This window comes from Mobula birostris, chromosome 25 (genome assembly GCF_030028105.1).
Source record: "Mobula birostris isolate sMobBir1 chromosome 25, sMobBir1.hap1, whole genome shotgun sequence".
NCBI classification, from domain to species: Eukaryota; Metazoa; Chordata; class Chondrichthyes; order Myliobatiformes; family Myliobatidae; genus Mobula; species Mobula birostris.
The window spans coordinates 62,347,224-62,368,578 of NC_092394.1; the positions used below are offsets into that span (position 1 = coordinate 62,347,224).

General features: G+C 48.2%; 1 protein-coding gene across 8 annotated transcripts in view; it reads left to right on the forward strand.

Annotated features, from left to right (window-relative positions):
- Positions 1-21,355, forward strand: part of depdc5 (DEP domain containing 5, GATOR1 subcomplex subunit) — a 234,001-nt gene that overhangs the window by 129,164 nt on the left and 83,482 nt on the right. For all 8 annotated transcript variants that reach the window (XM_072243711.1, XM_072243716.1, XM_072243712.1 and 5 more), the window contains 4 exons: positions 1,537-1,697; positions 7,766-7,886; positions 16,435-16,602; positions 20,984-21,203. In XM_072243711.1, the coding sequence (XP_072099812.1) occupies positions 1,537-1,697; positions 7,766-7,886; positions 16,435-16,602; positions 20,984-21,203 (670 nt within the window). The remainder of the gene's footprint in view (positions 1-1,536; positions 1,698-7,765; positions 7,887-16,434; positions 16,603-20,983; positions 21,204-21,355) is intronic.

The following is a 21,355-nucleotide window of genomic DNA, read 5'->3' on the forward strand; positions in this document are numbered from 1 at the left end:
AAATCTTTCAATCCAGGCAGCATCCTAATGAACCTCCTCGGCACTCTCCCTAACACTTCATCTTTGCCATAGCAACAAACAAAATGCTGGAGGAACTCAGCAGGTGGGGCACCATCTATGGGAATGAATAAACAGTTGACGATTCAGGCTGAGACCCTTCATCAATGTGGAGACCATAGAAAGGGTGCAGAGGAGATTTACAAGGATGTTGTCTGGATTGGGGAGCATGCCTTATGAGAATAGGTTGACTGAACTCGACCTTTTCTCCTTGGAGCGACGGATCATAAGAGGTGACCTGATAGAGGTGTATAAGATGATGAGAGGCATTGATTGTGCGGATAGTCAGTGGCTTTTTCCCAGGGCTGAAATGGTTGCCACAAGAGGACACAGGTTTAAGGTGCTGGGGAGTAGGTACAGAAGAGATGTCAAGGGTAAGTTTTTTCGCAGGGAGTGGTGAGTGCGTGGAATGGGCTGCTGGCAACGGTGGTGGAGGCGGATACGATAGGGTCTTTTAAGAGACTTTTGGATAGGTACATGGAGCTTAGAAAAATAGAGGGCTATGGGTAAGCTGAGTAATTTCTAAGGTAGGGACATGTTCGGCACAAGTTTCTGGCCGAAGGGCCTGTATTGTACTGTAAGTTTTCTATGTTTCTATGTTTTTATGTTTCTGTGTTTCTATGAAGACTAGAATGGAAGAGTAAAGAAGCAAGAATAAGGAAGTGGGAGGAGGGTAAGGTGTACTACTGGCAGGTGAGGGTAAGGTCAGTGGGTGGGAGAGAGGGATGAAGCAAAGCTGGGAGGTGATAGTTGGTAAAGGTAAAGAACTGAACGAGGAATCTGATGGGAGAAAAGAGGAGATCGTGAGTAAGGGAAGGAGGACATCATAGAACATACACAGTACAGGCCCTTTGGCTCACATTGTTAAACCCTGCCTCCCATATAATCCCCCACCTTAAATTCCTCCATATGCATCAGAGGGAAGTGATGGGCAGGTGAAAAGAAGAGAAGGTGTAAGTGGGGAGCCAGAATGGGGAATGCAAAAGCGGTGGGGGGGGGGGGGTGGTGTAGGTAGAAATGACCGGAGAAGTCGATGTTCTTGCTATCTGGTTGGAGGCTACACAGACAGAATATGAGGTGCTGTTCTTCCAGCCTGAGTGTGGCCTCATTGTGGCAGTATGGGAGCTTCCGGTAGTGTGGTGACCAGAACTGTGGAGAAGTGATGTCGAATGAGCATTTTGTAAAGTTGCAGCATAATGCCCCACCTGTGCCCTGACCTATGAAGGCAAGCATGTCATATTCTTCCTTCACCTCCATATTTACCGACATTGCCACTTTCAAGGAATATGGGCTTCAACCCCGGGTTCACTCCGTTCACCAGCATTCACAGTGGCGGGAGTCAAATGTAGATCTTACAGCTTGTGCAGTAATGCATTCCGTGAATTACTACACTACTGTGTTGCCTGAACCAAAGAGAAAGTGGAGCTTTGGAGAGAGAGGACAAAACATTCCCTGACCTGTTTGCTTTGATTATTGCAGAAGAGAAGAGGATGGGCCCATAATGTCGGCCCAGCAGGTGTTTGAAGAGTTCATCTGCCAACGGCTCATGCAGGGCTACCAAATCATTGTGCAGCCCAAGAACAAGTTGGCCAGCACTGTAGTCCCGGCTCCCCTCAGTAGCAGCCCCCTCTACACACGAGGTAAGAACTTACCCCATGATCGATGTGCCAGTGGCTCCCCTAGTTAAAGGCAGCCCAGTATGAGGTCAGGCCTCACATAAAAGTTGCTGGTGAACGCAGCAGGCCAGGCAGCATCTCTAGGAAGAGGTACAGTCGACGCTTCAGGCGGAGACCCTTCGTCAGGACTAACTGAAAGAAGAGCTAGTAAGAGATTTGAAAGGGGGAGGGGGAGATCTGAAATGAAAGGAGAAGACAGGAGGGGGAGGGATGGAGCCAAGAGCTGGACAGGTGATTGGCAAAAGAGATATGAGAGGATCATGGGACAGGAGGCCGAGGGAGAAAGAAAAGGGGGGAGGAGGGGAAACCCAGAGGATGGGCAAGGGGTATAGTGAGAGGGACAGAGGGAGAAAAAGGAGAGAGAGAAAGAATGTGTGTATATAAATAAATAACGATTGGGGTACGAGGGGGAGGTGGGGCATTAGCGGAAGTTTGAGAAGTCAATATTCATGCCATCAGGTTGGAGGCTACCCAGACGGAATATAAGGTGTTGTTCCTCCAACCTGAGTGTGGCTTCATCTTTACAGTAGAGGAGGCTGTGGATAGACATATCAGAATGGGAATGGGACGTGGAATTAAAATGTGTGGCCACTGGGAGATCCTGCTTTCTCTGGCAGACAGAGCGCAGGTGTTCAGCGAAACAATCTCCCAGTCTGCGTCGGGTCTCGCCAATATATAGAAGATCACATCGGGAGCACCGGACGCAGAATATCACCCCAGCCGACTCACAGGTGAAGTGTTGCCTCACCTGGAAGGACTGTTTGGGGCCCTGAATGGTGGTGAGGGAGGAAGTGTAAGGGCATGTGTAGCACTTGTTCTGCTTACAAGGATAAGTGCCAGGAGGGAGATTGGTGGGGAGGGATGGGGGGGATGAATGGACAAGGGAGTCACATCGGAAGCGATCCTTGCGGAAAGTGGGGTGGGAGGGAAAGATGTGCTTAGTGGTGGGATCCCGTTGGAGGTGGCAGAAGTTACGGAGAATAATATGTTGGACCCGGAGGCTGGTGGGGTGGTAGGTGAGGACAAGGGGAACCCTATTCCTAGTGGGGTGGCGGGAGGATGGGGTGAGAGCAGATGTGCGTGAAATGGGGGAGATGCGTTTGAGAGCAGAGTTGATGGTGGAGGAAGGGAAGCCCCTTTCTTTAAAAAAGGAGGATATCTCCCTCATCCTAGAATGAAAAGCCTCATCCTGAGAGCAGATGCGGTGAAAACGGAGGAATTGCGAGAAGGGGATGGCATTTTTGCAAGAGACAGAGTGAGAAGAGGAATAGTCCAAATAGCTGTGAGAGTCAGTAGGCTTATAGTAGACATCAGTAGATAAGCTGTCTTATCTACAGATATCTACAGAAAGATCTAGAAAGGGGAAGGAGGTGTCGGAAATGGACCAGGTAAACTTGAGGGCAGGGTGAAAGTTGGAGGCAAAGTTAATGAAGTCAACGAGCCCAGCATGCGTGCAGGAAGCAGCGCCAATGCAGTTGTCGATGTAGCGAAGGAAAAGTGGGGGGACAGATACCAGAATAGGTATGGAACATAGATTGTTCCACAAAGCCAACAAAAAGGCAGGCATAGCTGGGACCCATACGGGTGCCCATGGCTACACCTTTAGTTTGGAGGAAGTGGGAGGAGCTAAAGGAGAAATTATTAAGAGTAAGGACTAATTCTGCTAGACAGAGCAGAGTGGGGGTAGAGGGGAACTGGTTAGGTCTGGAGTCCAAAAAGAAGCGGAGAGCTTTGAGACCTTCCTGATGAGGGATGGAAGTATATAGGGACTGGACATCCATGGTGAAAATAAAGTGGTGGGGGCCAGGGAACATAAAATCATCGAAAAGTTTCAGAGCATGAGAAATGGCATGAACATAGGAAGGGATTGAACAAGGGGGGGGATAAAACAGTGTTGAGGTATGAAAAGATCAGGCCTGGTCACTTTTGTAAGATTTTGAGAGGCGTAGATAAAAGGCCGGTCTTGGTTATTGTTAAAAGGTTATGAGAGGCGTGGACTGTGAGACTCCTCACAGTCCCCCACCCTGCTCTCATGACTATACCCCTCCCCCACACAAAACCACCACGGTGGGCTTAACAGCTGAACAGGTCAGAAGACAACTGAAACGTGTCAAACCAAGCAAGGCTGCAGGACCGGATGGTGTCAGTACCAGGGTGCTCAAAGCCTGTGCCCCTCAGCTGTGTGGAGTGCTTTGCCATGTATTCAACCTGAGCCTGAGGCTCCGGAGGGTTCCTGTGCTGTGGAAGACGTCCTGCCTCGTCCCTGTGCCGAAGACGCCACGCCCCAGCGACCTCAATGACTACAGACCGGTGGCATTGACCTCCCACATCATGAAGACCCTGGAGAGACTTGTTCTGGAGCTGCTCCGGCCTATGGTCAGGCCACACTGAGATCCCCTCCAGTTCGCCTACCAGCCCCGACTAGGAGTTGAGGATGCCATCGTCTATCTGCTGAACCGTGTCTACGCCCACCTGCAGAAGCCAGCGAGCACTGTGAGGGTCATGTTTTTTGACTACTCTAGTGCGTTCAACACCATCCGCCCTGCTCTGCTGGGGGAGAAGCTGACAGCGATGCAGGTGGATGCTTTCCTGGTGTCATGGATTCTTGATTACCTGACTGGCAGACCACAGTACGTGTGCTTGCAACACTGTGTGTCCGACAGAGTGATCAGCAGCACTGGGGCTCCACAGGGCACTGTCTTGTCTCCCTTTCTCTTCACCATTTACACCTCGGACTTCAACTACTGCACAGAGTCTTGTCATCTTCAGAAGTTTTCGGATGACTCTGCCATAGTTGGATGCATCAGCAAGGGAGATGAGGTTGAGTACAGGGCTACTGTAGGAAACTTTGTCACATGGTGTGAGCAGAATTATCTGCAGCTTAATATGAAAAAGACTAAGGAGCTAGTGGTAGACCTGAGGAGAGCTAAGGTACTGGTGACCCCTGTTTCCATCCGGGGGTCAGTGTGGACATAGTGGAGGATTACAAATACCTGGGGATACGAATTGACAATAAACTGGACTGGTCAAAGAACACTGAGGCTGTCTACAAGAAGGGTCAGAGCCGTCTCTACTTCCCGAGGAGACTGAGGTCCTTTAACATCTACCGGACGATGCTGAGGATGTTTTATGAGTCTGTGGTGGCCAGTGCTATCATGTTTGCTGTTGTGTGCTGGGGCAGCAGGCTGAGGGTAGCAGACACCAACAGAATCAACAAACTTATTCGTAAGGCCAGTGATGTTGTGGGGATGGAATTGGACTCTCTCACAGTGGTGTCTGAAAAGAGGATGCTGTCTAAGTTGCATGCCATCTTGGTCAATGTCTCCCATCCACTACATAATGTACTGGGTGGGCACAGGAGTACATTCAGCCGGAGACTTATTCCTCCAAGATGCAGCACAGAGCGTCATAGGAAGTCATTCCTGCCTGTGGCCATTAAACTTTACAACTCCTCCCTTGGAGGGTCAGACACCCTGTGCCGATAGGCTGGTCCTGGACTTATTTCATAATTTACTGGCATAATTTACATATTACTATTTAACTATTTATGGTTCAATTACTATTTATTATTTATAGTGCAACTGTAACGAAAATCAATTTCTCCCTGGGATCAATAAAGTATGACTATGACTATGACAGAGTGGAGAGCCATTGTCTTTTTTCCAGGGTGGCAATGGCTAATATCAGAGGACATCCTTTTAAGGTGAGTGGAGGAAAGTTTAGGGGAGCAACACACACAAAATGCTGGAGGCACTCAGCAGGCCAGGCAGCATCTATAGAAAAAAGTACAGTTGGTGCTTTGGGCCAAAACCCTGTGGCAGGACCCTACAGTCGACGTTTCGGGCCAAAACCCTTTGTCCAGTCGTAGATGCTGCCTGGCCTGCTGAGTTCTTCCAGCATTTTGTGTGTGTTGTTCGGATTTCCAGCATCTGCAGGTTTTCTCCTGTTTTTGAAAGTTTAGGGGTATTTCACACAGAATAAGTTCCTGGAACACACTGCGGGGGGTGCTGATGGAGGCTGATACACTAGGAACATTTAAGAAACTCCTTGATAGGCACAAGGATGAAAGATAAATGTGGGGTTTCGGGCTACGTAGGAGGAAAGAGTTAGATTAATCACAGAGCAGGTTAAAAGGTTGGTACAATACCGTGGGTCAAAGGGCCTGTACTGTGCCAAAATCTGTAGTTTCTTGTGTCTAAAGAAAATTCTTGGATTGAAGAGAGAGAAAGCACAGAAACAGTCCTTCGGCTCATCGAGTCTATACTGACCTTCAAACAGCCATTTACAGTACATTAATCCCAGTTTATTCTCCTCAAGTTCTCATTAACTGCCCCCTAATTCCACCACTCACCCACACAAGGGACAATTTACAGCGGCCTATTAACGTATTGATTGTACGTTTCTAAGATGTTGGAGGGAACCTGAGCACCTAAAGGAAACCCAAACAGTCATGGCAAGAATAAGCAAACTCCACACAGACAGCAACGGAGGTCAGAATGGAATCTACATCTCTGGAGTTGTGAGACTATGCCACTGTGGTGCAAGAGAGGAGAATCTGGAGGGAGGGGGGAATTCTCTTAAAGAAAGCATAAATGATTCTGCAGTGCCTCAAGGATGATGTGGATGGATGATTCCTCTTGTGGGACAATCTAGAACTAGGAATCACTAGTTAAAAATAAGCAGTTGCCTTTTTGAGATGCATCTGAGATGAATTTTCCCCTCTGAAGAGCATGAGTGTTTGGAATTCTCTTTCTCAAAAGGCAGTGGAAATGATCTTTGAGTTTTTTTAGGCAGATTCTTGATGAACAAACAGTGAATAGTTAGAGTAGACAGAAATTGAGATTATAACCAGATTAGCCAAAACTTTTGCCAGCACGGGTTGGAGGTACCAAGAGGCCACAACCTTCTCTGGTTTTGTGGGTATGGTAAAGATATTGAAGGACGATTCCCACCATTGCTCAGCCCATAGCTAAAATCATATCTGGTCCAGTACTGATATCTGGGACAGACCAAGTTTTGTCCTGTGGCTGCAGGTTATGGATGCTGCTCGCAAATTTGTGGATTAGTTCACATGCAGGTACGATGGTGTTCCCTGCACTGAGGATGCCGCTACCCCTCCTCCAGGAGCTCGAGCATCCAAATCCAGGTTGCCTCACCCTACACATATCAGAGTCCTAGTTCATAGCATCACCACTTAAATGATTTCAACTCCTCACTGTTCAGATAACATGCAGAAGAATATCTTCCCTTTTGAGTCACAGAGAGTCATAGAACACTGCAGCACAGAAACAGACCCACCGGCCCATCTCGTCTGTACCGAACTGTTATCCTGCTGAGTCTTATCGACTGCCATCTGGACCATAGCCCTCCATAACCATCCCATCTATGTACTTATCCAAACTTCTCTTAAATGTTGATTTCAAACCCACATTCACCTCTTCTACTAGCAGCTCAAAAGACACTCTCACCACCATCTGGTGAAGAAATGTCAACATGTGGAAAGTTAAAATCACTTACAATCTTTCTACAAAATTGCTCTTCCAAATACCATTGACTGTTCAATAATATAATCCCATTATCATGGGCCCTTTCTTATGTCTCATTTCCACCCTTATAGCCTCAGTAGATGAGCTCCCCCCCTTGCACCCCGCTCCTGCCCCTTCCCCCTTGCCCCATCCCCCCTTCCTCCATTCCCCCCTTTCTCCCCAACATAATCACTTCCCAGCTTCTCACTTCACCTGGTGTCACCTCCCAGTTTGTACTCCTTGCCCTCCTCCGCTTATTATTCTGACTTCTTCTCCATCCCTTTCCAATCCTGATGGAGGGTCTCGGCCCAAAACACCAATTCTTTATTGCTTTCCATAGATGCTTCCTGACCTTTTGAATTCCTCCAGCATTTTGTGTGTATTGTTCTGGATTTCCAGCATCTTCAGAATCTCCTGTGTTTATAATTAAGACCAACACTTCGTGGGTTCACCTGCTTGCTTTCTGCACTTTCTGTTTAGTTATTGGCTTACTCCCTGTACCTGCAGGTCTGGTGTCCAGGAACAAGCTGGAAGAGGATGAGATTTCATACTGGCTGAGTATGGGACGCACCTTTCATAAGGTCTGCTTGAAGGACAAGATGATAACTGTCACTCGTTACCTACCCAAGTAAGTGGGATGTAATTGTTCCAGACAAGCATTTATTTGCCATGTGTCTGACAGGATTGATCAGGAAACTGCAATTATTTTTCTGCCCCTTTAGCAAAGTGAAGACTTTAAGGTGTGTGTGTGTGTGTGTGTGTGTGTGTGCGCACGCGTGATTAGGTGAAGGGATTTAGATTGTATGTCTAGTGCACATTATGGAGCAGAGGGTGGCGGTAATGCACCATTAAGCTGGATGCCAACCGCCGTAAAACAAGATACAGACAGAGACAGACTTTAAGACATAGGAGCAGAATTAGGCCATTTGGCCAATTTGAATCTTCTCGGTCCATTAAATCATGGCTGATTTATTATCCATCTCAACCCTATTCTCCTGCCTTCTCCCCATAACCTTTGACATTCTTAATAATCAAGATCCCATCAACCTCCACTTTGAAAAACACTCAGTGACTTGCCTTCCACAGCCATCTATGGCAATGAATTCAACAGATTCACCACCCTCTGGTGAAAGAAATTCCTACTTGTCTGAGTCCTGATGAAGGGTTTTGGCCTGAAACAACAACTGTTTACTTTTTTCCATAGATTCTGCCTGGCCTGCTGAATTCCTCCAGCATTTTTTGTATGTTTCTCCTCATCAGGAAGAATTACAGGAAGGATATTAATAAGGTTGAAAGAGTGCAGAGAAGGTTTACAAGGATGTTGCTGGGACTTGAGAAACTGAGTTACAGAGAAAAGTTGAATAGGTTAGGACTTTATTCCCTGGAGCGTAGAAGAATGAGGGGAGATTTGATAGAGGTATATAAAATTATGATGGGTATAGATAGAGTGAATGCAAGCAGGCTTTTTCCACTGAGGCTAAGGGAGAAAAAAAACAGAGGACGTGGGTTAAGGGTGAGGGGAGGAAAAGTTTAAAGGGAACATTTGGGGGGCTTCCTCACACAGAGAGTGGTGGGAGTGTGGAATGAGCTGCCAGATGAAGTGGTAAATGCGGGCTCACTTTTAACATTTAAGAAAAACTCGAACAGGTACATGGATGAAAGGTGTGTGTAGGGATATGGTCCAGGTGTAGGTCAGTGGGACTAGGCAGAAAAATGGTTTGGCACAGCCAAGAAGAGCCAAAAGGCCTGCTTCTGCGCTACAATGTTCTATAGTTCTATGTCTGTTCTAAAGGGACATCCTTATTTTGCAATGTGAGAAAACAACCCAAACCTGGGAATAAGAGCAAATCTCAAGCATTTACCACCCCCCCACCCACTGCCAGTATGTGGAAGAGGACTTGGCTTTGACATGAGCCTTGTAAAATGAAGCAGGTATTTTTGTTTCAGCAACAAGGAGCTCTGCTAGGCTGAGTGTATAAGGCTGTGCTGTGTTTGCATTAGTTGAATGCTGCCCTTGACATCAAGTAATTCTTTCTGAAAAGATAAAGGAGCACAAAACTTGCATGTAAATGTAACCTTTGCAATTCAAATCACTTTATGACTACTAAAACATGTCAAACCTGACCTTTTTTTTATCAGGCCCTTGTATTTCATTGCTAGCCTTGTGATGTGCTCTCTAACCCCACTTAGATAGTTCGAACTAAAATGACAATGCCTCAGACCGTTCTTGGGTCAGGAAGCCATCATTCAGGCTGATGCTCTAGAACAGGGGTTCTCAACTTTTTTATGCCATGGACCAATAATGTGGGCCCCTGATTGTGAATCCCTGATGGAGACAAATTGAGAGGGTGTTTCTTACAAGATGCCATCTTCCAAATCAGGTGTTAAACTGAAGCCCTTTTCTACTTTGTGCAGGCCAAATGGGCTTGTTCTTGCTGGGGTTTAGTAGAATGAGGGTGGATTTCACTGCAACTTATTGAATATTAAAATACCTAGGTAGATTGAAAGTGGAGAGGATGTTTCATGAAGCAGGGGAGTCTAAGAGCAGAGGTCACAGCCTCAGAATACAAAGACCTCCCTTTAGAACAGAGATGATGAGGAATTTCTTTAGCCAGATGTGGTGAATCTGTGGAGTTAATTGCCACAGACGGCTGTGGAGGCCAAGTCATTGGGTAAATTTGAGGCAGGGAGTTGATAGGTTCTTGATTAGAAATGGCATCAAAACTTATGGGAGAAGGCATGAGAATGGGGTTGAAAGGGATAATAAGTCAGCCATGATCAAATGATGGAGCCGTCCCAATGGGCCGAATAGCCTAATTCTGCTCCGATGTCTTGTGGTCTAAGACTAAATGATCTCCAATGAGTTCCGTGCTGTCAGTGATCCCTTGGTCAACTCTAAACACTCTCTGCCTATTGGTTCATGGTGGTGGTGGGGGTGCTTGGTTCTTGTGTCTCAACTTCATGGGAATTCTTCATGAAGCATTGGGAACACTGTTAGTCAGTATGATTAGGGCGATCAGGTGTGTCTGGTTTAAAATATGTTGATTTAGAAAAATTGACTGGAAAACTGGAGATTTTTTTTCAGGAGGCAGGAGACGTAACTCAGTAGGAAAACATGCAGGGGAATCAATGCAGGTGTCTTCTAATGTTCCTCATGAAGGCTGAGAAACTACTGGAACTCTAGTCCAAAGAGCTTGGGGCATCTCATTGCTATGGGTACAATTGGAATCAGTTCTATTATCACTGACATATTCCAATTACATTTAATATCAAAGTGTGTATGCAGTACAAGTGTCCCCCACTTTTCGAATGTTCGCTTTACGAAACCTCGCTGTTATGAAAGACCTACATTGATTACCTGTTTTCGCCAGCAGAAGGTGTTTTCACTGTTACGAAAAAGGGCAGCGCGTGCCCTGAGTGGCCAAGCTCCTCCCCTGGAACTGCATTCTAGCCAGCATTGCTTAAACACGTGCCTGTGAGCAGCAGTTAGCAAGATGAGTTCTAAGGTATCGGAAAAGCCTAAAAGAGCTCGTAAGGTTGTTACACTTAGCGTAAAACTAGACATAATTAAATGTTTCGGTCGTGGTGAATGAAGTAAGGACAAAGTGAGCTTGGCTTGTGGAAGTTGACAAAGATGATGTTGAAGAGGTTTTGGCATCCCATGACCAAGAACTGATAGTTGAAGAGCTGATGCAATTGGAAGACGAAAGGATAACAATCGAAACCAAATGCAGTAGTGAACGGATCGAAAGTGAAGTCGTCCAGGAACTGAACGTGAAGCAACTGCGTGAGATTTTTGTTGCAATTGACAACAATGATTGCAGAAAAGTACCACTTTAATTTTGAAAGGGTACGTCAGTTTAGGGCATATTTGCAAGATGGTTTGAGTGCTTACAAAGAACTGTATGATAGAAAAATTTTCGAGGCTAAGCAGTCAAGCAAGCCTTCCACATCAGCCACAGCTGACAACGAGCCTTGACCTTCGACATCGAGGCAGGCAGACATCGAAGAAGATGACTTGGCTGCCCTGATGGAAACAGATGATGATGAGATGACACCCCATTGTCCCACCACCCCAACCCCCAGGCCGCGGACTGATACATTGCCACGGAGAATGCGGCAGTAGCCGGGACGCACCCAACACATCTTTAAGAAAAAAGCCGAAATAAACAAGCTAGTTAATTAGGTGCACGTAAATGTCAGCCCAGATCAGAGGCGATTGCCGATTGCGATTTCAGTATAAAATATTGTAGCGATGTGCTACACACAGAGCTAGAAATAACGACACGCAGTCTGTAAGTCGCACTCGAGACTCGTTTATTCAAACGTCAAGGCACTGGCTTTTAAGCAGTTCCCTTCTAGACCTCTCCGGGCGGAAATGACGTCAGAGGTGCATTACAAAAGTCTCTCCCCATGCGCGGGCTATTTTGTGAGCCGGTTCGCTTGTGTAGAAAGTGGATCGCCACATAACCCCCTCTCCAGAACCAGCGATACACCCCCAATGTCCACAGTCTGGATCAGTCTCTGTTTGGGCGGTCTGCCTCTGCACCGCGGTGCCTGAACCTCGACCGGCTGCGTCAAGTCCACATGGGCCGGTTTGAGTCGGTCCACCGTGAAAACCTCCTCTTTCCCCCCAATGTCCAGAACATACGTGGACCCGTTGTTACTGATCAGCTTGAATGGCCCCTCGTACGGCCGCTGTAGCAGTGCCTGGTGTGCGCCCCTTCGTACGAATACAAGCTTACAGTTCTGCAGGTCTTTGGGTACGCAGGTTGGGATCTGTCCGTGCCGTGAAGTCGGTACGGGGGCCAGATTGCCCAGCCTTTCTCGTAGTCTGTCCAGGACTGCTGCGGGTTCTTCCTCTTGCTCCCTTGAGGCTGGTATGAACTCTCCTGGGACGACCAGGGTGTGCCGTACACCAGCTCGGCTGACGAGGCGTGCAGATCCTGTTTGGGTGCTGTGCAGATTCCAAGCAGGACCCAGGGAAGCTCGTCCACCCAGTTAGGCCCTTTCAGGCGGGCCATGAGAGCCAATTTTAAGTGACGGTGGAAGCGTTCCGCTAGTCCGTTCGACTGTGGGTGGTAGGCAGTTGTGTGGTGTAATTGTGTTCCCAACAGACTAGCCACAGCCGACCACAGGCTGGAGGGGAACCGGGCGCCTCTGTCGGAGGTAATGTGGGCCGGTATCCCGAAGCGTGCTACCCAGGTTGCAATCAGTGCTCAGGCGCAGGAATTGGCTGTGGTGTCGTTGAGCGGGACCGCCTCTGGCCATCTCGTGAACCAGTCTATCATAGTTAGGAGGTACCGCGCTCCTCGCGACACTGGCAGGGGCCCCACGATATCCACATGAATGTGGTCGAACCTCCGGCGGGTGGGTTCGAACTGCTGCGGCGGGGCTTTGGTGTGCCGTTGCACCTTGGCTGTTTGGCACTGCGTGCACTTTTTGGCCCATTTGCTGACCTGTTTGTGAAGTCCGTGCCACACGAACGTGCTGGAGACCAACCGGACGGTTGTCCTGATAGATGGGTGTGCCAAGCCATGTATGGAGCTGAAAACTCACCGCTGCCAGGCTGCCGGGACGATGGGGCGAGATTGGCCGGTAGCCACGTCACACAGGAGGGTCCTCTCACCTGAGCCTACGAGGAAGTCTTGTAGCTGCAAACCCGAGACTGCGGTCCTGTAGCTGGGCATCTCGTCGTCTGCCTGCTGCGCCTCCGCCAGTGCTGCATAGTCCACCCCCGGGACAGGGCCTGGATAGCTGGTCTGGAGAGTACGTCTGCCACGACGTTGTCCTTTCCCGAGACATGCTGGATGTCCGTCGTGTACTCGGAGATGTAGGACAGATATCGCTGCTGGCGGGCCGACCAGGGATCGGACATCTTTGCGAACGCGAAGGTCAACGGTTTGTGGTCTGTGAACGCGGTGAACGGTCTGCCTTCTAAGAAGTACCTGAAATGCCGGATTGTCAGATATAGTGCCAACAGCTCCCGGTCGAAGGCACTGTACTTGAGTTCGGTTGGCTTTAGGTGCATGCTGAAGAACGCCAGGGGTTGCCAGTGCCCCTCGATGAGTAGCTCCAGTGCCCCACCGACTGCTGTGTTGCATGTGTCCACTGTGAGGGCGGTTGGAATGTCCATTCTGGGCTGCACCAGCATTGCGGCGTCTGTCAAGGCTTCCTTGGCTTTAACGAAAGTAGCCACTTCCTCTTCGTCCGAAGTAATGTCCTTGCCTTTACCCAACATCAGGGTGAACAAAGGGCGCATGATACGGGCTGCTGAGGGGAGGAAGCGATGGTAGAAGTTCACCATACCAACGAACTCCTGCAGGCCTTTGACTTTGTTGGGCCGGGCAAAGTGGCGGATCGCGTCTACTTTGGCGGGCAGAGATGTTGCCCTGTCTTTGGTAATCCTGTGGCCCAGGAAGTCGATGGTGTCGAGTCCGAACTGACATTTGGCCGGGTTGATCGTGAGGCCGAAATCACTCAGGCGGGAGTAGAGCTGGCAGAGGTGGGACAGATGCTCCTGACGACTACTGCTGGCTATGAGGATGCCGTCCGAATAGATGAACACAAAGTCCAGGTCGCGTCCCACCGCATCCATTAGTCGCTGGAACGTCTGTGCAGCATTCTTCAGGCCAAACGGCATTCAGAGGAATCCGAACAGGCCAAACGGGGTGATGAGTGCTGTTTTGGGGATGTCTTCAGGATGTACTGGGATTTGATGGGAGCCCTGGATGAGGTCTACTTTGGAAAAGATGCTTGCCCCATGCAGGTTTGCTGCAAAGTCCTGTATGTGCGGCACAGGGTAACGGTCTGGAGTTGTAGCCCCGTTCAGTCTGCGGTAGTCGCCACATAGTCTCCAGCCCCCGGCTGCTTTGGGCACCATGTGCAAGGGGGAGGCCCATGGGCTGTCGGACTGCTGTACGATCCTCAATTTCTCCATCCTCTTGAACCCCTCCTTCGCCAGGCGGAGCTTGTCTGGGGGAGCCTTCATGCACAGGCATGGAGGGGTGGTCCCTGGGTTGGAATGTGGTGCTGTACTCCGTGTCTGGGCATGGCTGCCGTGAACTGCGGTGCCAGAACTGATGGAAAGGCCGCCAGGATTCTGGTGAATTCGTTGTCAGACAGCGTGATGGAGTCCAGGTATGGGGTCAGCAACTTGGCTTCACCCAGGGAGAACGTCTGGAAAGTCTTGCATGGACCAGTCTTTTCCCTTGCAAATCGACCAGCAGGCTGTGGGCTCGCAAGAAGTCCGCCCCCAGGAGTGGTTGGGCCACGGCGGCCAGTGTGAAGTCCCACGTGAACCGGCTGGCGCCGAACTGTAGCTGCACTGTGCGGGTGCTGTAGGTCTGAATCGTGCTGCCATTTGTGGCCCTCAGGATGGGTCCCGTCGCCCTGTTGCGGGTGTCATACCCCGTCGGGGGTAAGACGCTGATCTCCGCTCCAGTGTCGACCAAGAAGCGGCGTCCCAACTGTTTGTCCCAGACGTACAGGAGGCTGACCTGGTGGCCTGCTGCTGTAGCCATTAGCGGCGGCTGGCCCTGGTGTTTCCCAAAAACTTGCAGGGCGGGCGACAACGACGGGCTTCTGTGCCCCACCGCTGGTGGTAGAAACACCACTGTTCATTGGCCTCCTCACTCCTGCCTCTGGGTTGTGTGCGATCCGTTGCCGGGCCTGGCCTGCTGTTGGGCGCGTGGTTTGGTAATCTATCCAATGGACGCCCTGCTCTCCCTCTTGGCTTTCCACAGCACGTCTGCCCGGGCCGCCACCTTCTGGGGGGTCACTGAAATCTACGTCGGCCAGCAGCAGATGTATGTCCTCGGGCAGTTGTTTTCGGAACGCTTGCTCAAAGATGAGGCAGGGCTTGTGTCCTTCAGCCAGGGCCAGCATCTCGTTCACTAATGCTGACGGCAGCCTGTCTCCCAAACCATTCAGGTGCAGCAAACAGGCTCCTTGCTCACGCCGTGAGAGGCCAAAGGTCTCTAAGAGCAGCGCTTTGAATGCTGCATATTTGCCTTCTTCGGGGGGGGGGGGAGTGCGTGCGGTGACTGTATGAAATCCCCAACCCGTGCAGCTGTCTCCTGGTCAAGGGAGCTCACCACGTAATAGTAACGTGTGGAATCGGAAGATATCTGCCAAATCTGGAACTGGGCTTCTGCTTGGTCAAACCACATGCGTGATTGCAGCGTCCAGAAAGTTGGCAGTTTTAGCGAAACTGCGTGAACAGATGAAGAGTTGATCATCTTTGGTCCAAATCCCGTTTGGACTCTTGGGGTCACCAATGTGGCGATGTGCTACACACAGAGCTAGAAATAATGACACACAGTCTGTAAGTCGCACTCGAGACTCGTTTATTCAAACTTCGCGGCACTGGCTTTTAAGCAGTTCCCGTCTAGCCCTCTCTGGGCAGAAATGACGTCAGAAGTGCATTACAAAAGTCTCTCCCCGCACGCGGGCTATTTTGTGAGCCGGTCCACTTGTGTAGAAAGTGGGTCACCACAATATGCTATAAATTACAAGAAGAAAAAGTGTATAAAGAGCAAAAATAGTGAGGTATTGTGATGGGTTCATTTTCCATTCAGAATTCTGATGGCAGAGGTGAGGAAATTGTTCCTTAAATGTTAAATGTGTGTCTTCAGGCTCCTGTACCACCACCTTGATGGTAGAAATAAGAAGAGGACATATCCTGAGTTGTAGGAGTTCTTAATGATAGATACTGCCTTTCAAAGATGTCCTTGATGCTGGGGAAGCAAAAGCCCATGATGAAGCTAGCTGAGTTTACAACCTCTACAGCTTTTTCCAATCCTGTGCAGTGGCCCATCCAGACCAGATGATGATGCAACTGGTTAGGATGCTCTCCACAATACTTCTGTGGAAATTTGCTAGTGTCTTTAGTGGCACACCAAATCTCAAACTCCTAATGAAATCTAGCATGGAGAAGAGTTGGAAAAGTAATTAGATAATAGTGTAAAACGATAGCAAAGTTAGTGATGTGGGGTCAAAATGGAGGAGAGTCAAAAAATATGTGTCAAGGTGTAAACGATCAAATCCTGTTGCTGCTTTCTTCCCTGTACTGGGAAGATGTAGATGGAAGCTGGAGAATAGGGTTTGGAAAAGCTGGGAGGTGGATCCTTTCTGTAACTATAGAGCTCTAATTCTGGCCATTCTGGTCTCCTCAGGTACCCTTATGAATCCGCTCAGATCCAGTACACGTACAGCCTCTGCCCACCACACTCAAGCACAGAGTTTGTGTCATGCTGGGTGGAGTTCTCTCACGAGCGTTTGGAAGAGTACAAGTGGAATTACCTGGATCAGTACATCTGTTCATCAGGCTCTGAAGATTTCAGGTTTGTGTCTCCACCAGCCTTTCTCCAGCTCCGCATTGAGGGGAAGTAAACGTCCTATTCATCATCCCATCCCCAATCGCCCAGTCAGTGTGAGGCCACCAGATATCTCCACCAACTTCAACACTGATCACAGCTGCAGCATGGCCCTGAATGCCCAAGCTGGTGAAATTCCTGGTAGGACTCAAACAAAAAACCACACACCTCAGTTTTACATGATCAACCCCAGGTGATAGTTGAGACCAGGTGGAGAGGGAGGAATGACAAGGCAAGCTAGAAGGTGATAAGGTGGAAGAGGTAAAGGGCTGAAAAAGAAGATTAGAGGGAAGGTGGAGAACCAGAGGGGGGTGATGGGCAGGGGAGAGGAAGAGAAGAAAACCCGAATTGTGTGTTTGCATATTCATAAAGGCTAAGTTTGAAGGCCATATACAATGTCCTAAGTCAGTGGATTGGAATCATGATTTTGGGCAATGACCAGAGAGTTCCATGAAATGGTGATCATTGATGTCTTAGTCTCTGATACATCAAGACCCTGCCTCATTATTGTATTGGCTGTTCATTCCTCGGCATTCACTATAAACTTCAGTTCACCCCATACTTATATCCACACATCCATTACCTTTGAGACACAGGAAGCTGCAGATGAGGGGTGACACACAATGACACTGGAGGAGCTCACCAGGTCAGGCAGCATTTGTGGAGGGAAACAACAGTTGACATTCTGGCTTGAGACTGTTCACCTGGACTGAAATTAAGGGGGCAAATGAGCAGTATATTTTTAAAAACTTTTTCACCTACAGATGCTTTTTATAGCACCAAATGTTTCCTCCCCCCTTATTTGCAGTCTTGTTCAGACTTACACGGCCATTCTTGTGTGCCTCCAGTTTTGGCTGCTTCCAGGCTCCAAGTTTCATTGCTGGAACATCTAGAAATTCAGCTAAATGGGCCCTAACCCTGGAATTCCCTTGTCTAGTCCCTTCTTCTGTCTTGTTCTGTCTTTTGAGATATTTCTTAAAACACTCATCTTCTGGTCTTGTGTCTTGAATTCCTAATGTGGATTGATGCCAACTGTCATCCGAACTCTACCCAGGTAGTGTACAGGGACCTTTCCCTACCAAGGGTTATAGACAGGTTAACTAGCAGACAAGAATATGGTGATTAAATTGTAATGTGAGAAATTAAGATTATTGAGGCAGGTAAAATAAGAAAACAAGAGTCTTTTGTAAATCATCATCATCATAGCTTGTCACACCAGACAGCCAGCCACTGTAGTGTTGTTTGGTTGTTGTTGAGCAGGTCAGTGTCAGCTAAATCAGGTGAGAGTGGGCAGTTGTGCAGAACATGTTCAATATTCTGCACCCTTTCGCCACTCTCACGGGATTCACTGGTCTTTAAACCCCACTTCACCATATCGTCTCCCATCCCACAAACTTCCGCTCTCGCTCTGTTGAGAGTGCACCACTTGGATCTGTCAAGCAGTGCCCCGTCTGGTAACATTTCTGTGGGGTCTTGCACTGTATTGTTTGGTGGAGTTCTGGCTTCTGTTTGTTGCCAGAGGTCAATCCTGTACGTTCGGGGGGATGTTCCGTGTGGTAGTTCCTCCACTGTAGCAAAGCTTCTCCTCGATTTTAGGCGGTTGGAAATTGGCACGTGATGGTGTAGTGGTTGGCCCCAGCATCTGCAGATCATTTTATGTTTATGATGTAGTCTGTACCGTAGATCTGAGTTCTGTTTACCTTTTTCAATTTTTGTTGTAGTGTGCCTTCGAATCTCTTTTGTAAATAGCAAGACTTTATTAAATGTTAGTGCTTAGTTGATAGAACACATTGTGGCATGAAGGTACAGCATAAAAAATTGGAAGGCAGCTGATGATGCATTGACCTTTATTTCAAGAGGATTGGTGTATAGGGCTAAGAATGTCTTGTTGCAAGTACTTTGGCCTCTTTCTGTTGGCAGCAGTGTAAATAGATTTCGTAGTTTGATTCCTGAGCTGAGGAGAAATGAGAAGGAGTATAAGTTCATCAGAAGGTAAAAGAGTGAGAGATGACCTCACTAAAACATCTAGGATTTTTGAGGCAATCTATCTGCTGCAGTACCAGCCAGGACCTCCTGGTGGCCAGCTATTTTCATTCCACCCCCACGCACACACTGGTATGTCTGTTCATGCTCTCCTCTACTGCAGAGTTGGGGTCCGTCACGGATTAGACGAATAGCATCTTGTATTCTGCCTTGGTAGACTCCAAACTAATAGTATGAGCCTCAATTTTTCTAACTTATGGTAAGTACTGTAAGATTCCAATATTTTCAGTCACTTCCACTTATCACTTCCCATCTTCTGATTTCACTCCCATCATCCCTCATCTGCCTCCACCTCTCTCACCTGGATCCACCTCTCACCTGCCAGCTTTTGCTCCACTGCATTCCCTCCACCTTTTTACACCAGCTATCTCCCCTCTATCTTTCAGTCTAATTGAAGGTCTTGACAAGAAACATCAACTGTCCATTTCCCTTCACGGATGCTACCTGTGGTCCTCCAGCTCCTTTGGGTCTGTGCAAAATCTGAAGCAACTTCAGATGGTGGAAGCGATGAAGAAGTGTCCATTTTGGAGTGGATTAGGGAGGAGAATCCAGAACTGGGGAAATAATATCAGTATAAGCACTTGCCCAGTTTGGAAAGCATTTGCCCAGTTCGGATAATCTTAATTTTCCACATTACAATTTAATCCCCTTATTCTTGTCTGCTAATTAACCTGTCTATAACTCTTGGTAGGGAAAGGTCCCTGTACACTGCCTGGGTAGAGTTCAGACGACAGTTGGCATCAACCCACATTAGGAGTTCAAGACGCAAGACCAGAAGATGCGTGTTTTAAAAAATATCTCAAAAGGGAATGGAACAAAACAGAAGTAGGGGCTAGGCAAGGGAATTCCAGGGTTAGGGCCCATTTAGCTGAATTTCTAGATGTTCCAGCAGTGAAACTTGGAGCATGGAAGCAGCCAAAACCGGAGGCACGCAAGAATGGTAGTGTAAGTCTGAAGAAGACTGCATTGGGTACTCTGTCACTGAGTACATAAAGTCATGGTGATAAATCTGTGGCCACGGGAATTGGATGAAGCTTGCACAAGGTAAAGGACTAGTACTGTCTCACCTATTCAGGTTGAGTCATAGAGCATTACAACAGAGAGGCAGGCCTTTTGGCCCATCTAGTCCATGCTGAACAATTATTCTGCCTAGTCCCATCAACTTACACCTGGATCATTGCCCTCCATATCCCTCCCATCCATGTACTTATCCAAACTTCTCTTAAATGTTGAAATCAAACCCACATGCCCCCACCTGAATTGAATTGACTTTATTTCTTACGTCCTTCACATACATGATTAAAAATCATTACGTTCATGTAGATGTGCAATCATAGTAATTTATAATAAATAGAATAGTCAATGTAATATAGAGTACACTCAAGTCAGTGTGAGTTCGTTCGTATATTGGTCTGGTAAAAGAAACTGTCCTGGAACCTGTTGGTCCTGGCTTTTATGCTGCGGCACCACTTCCCAGTTGGTAGCAGCTGGAATAGATTGTAGTTGGGGTGACTCAGGTCCCTGATGATCCTTCAGGCCCTTTTTTCGTACCTGTCTTTGTAAATGTCCTGAATCATGGGAAGTTCACAACTACAGATGCGCTAAGTTCACAACTACAGATGCGCTGGGCTGTCCCCACCACTCTCTGCAGAGTCCTGCGATTAGGGGAGGTACAGTTCCCATACCAGGCAGTGATGCAGCCAGTCAGGATGCTCTCAGTTGTGCCCCTGTAGAAAGTTCTTAGGATTTGGGGGTCCATACCAAATTTCCTCAACTGTCTGAGGTGATAGAGGTACTGTTGTGCCTTTTTCACCACACAGCTGGTGTGTACAGACCACGAGGTCCTCGGTGATGTGGATGCCGAGGAACTTGAAGCTGTTTACCCTCTCAACCCCAGATTCATTGATGTCAATAGGGGTTAGCCCATCTCCATTCCTCCCGTAATCCACAATCAACTCCTTTGTTTTTGCGACATTGAGGGAGAGGTTTTTTTGACATCACTGTGTCAGGGTGATGACTTCTTCCCTGTAGGCCACCTCGTTATTGTTGGAGATTAGGCCAATCAATGTAGTATCGTCCTGTAGCTTGAGTGGATTTACCTACTTGCATTTGTCCTATCTATACCCCTCATAATTTTACCTCTACCAAATATCCCCTCATTCTCCTACACTCTGGGGAATAAAGTCCTAAGCAGTGAAATGAGTCATTTGTGCTAACAACCAATGCACTCAAGGTATGCTGGGGGTGGCCCGCAAGTGTCTCCACCCATTCTGTTGCCAATTTCTCATGATGCTGTGCTCCACAGTTTGATCGAGTCCCTGAAGTTCTGGCGAACCAGGTTCCTGCTGCTGCCAGCCTGTGTAACGGCCACGAAGCGGATTATGGAGGGTGAGAGCCACTGTGATGTCTACGGGGAGACACTGCGCTCAGATCAGGAGGAGTGGCAGCTGCTGGATGGCTTCATTCGATTTGTGGAGGGTCTGAATCGGATTCGGAGAAGGCATCGCTCGGACAGGATCATAAGGGTGAGGCTGTCCCAGTGGTATCTGTCATTGGATTGAGCAGGAGACCATAGAGAATCCTAGGTCCTGTTTGTTTGCTGCTTGCTTTTATCCTAATAATCTAGGAAGAGGACATTCAAGCCCCCTCCATGTGACCTCATTCTTCCATTCTCTTT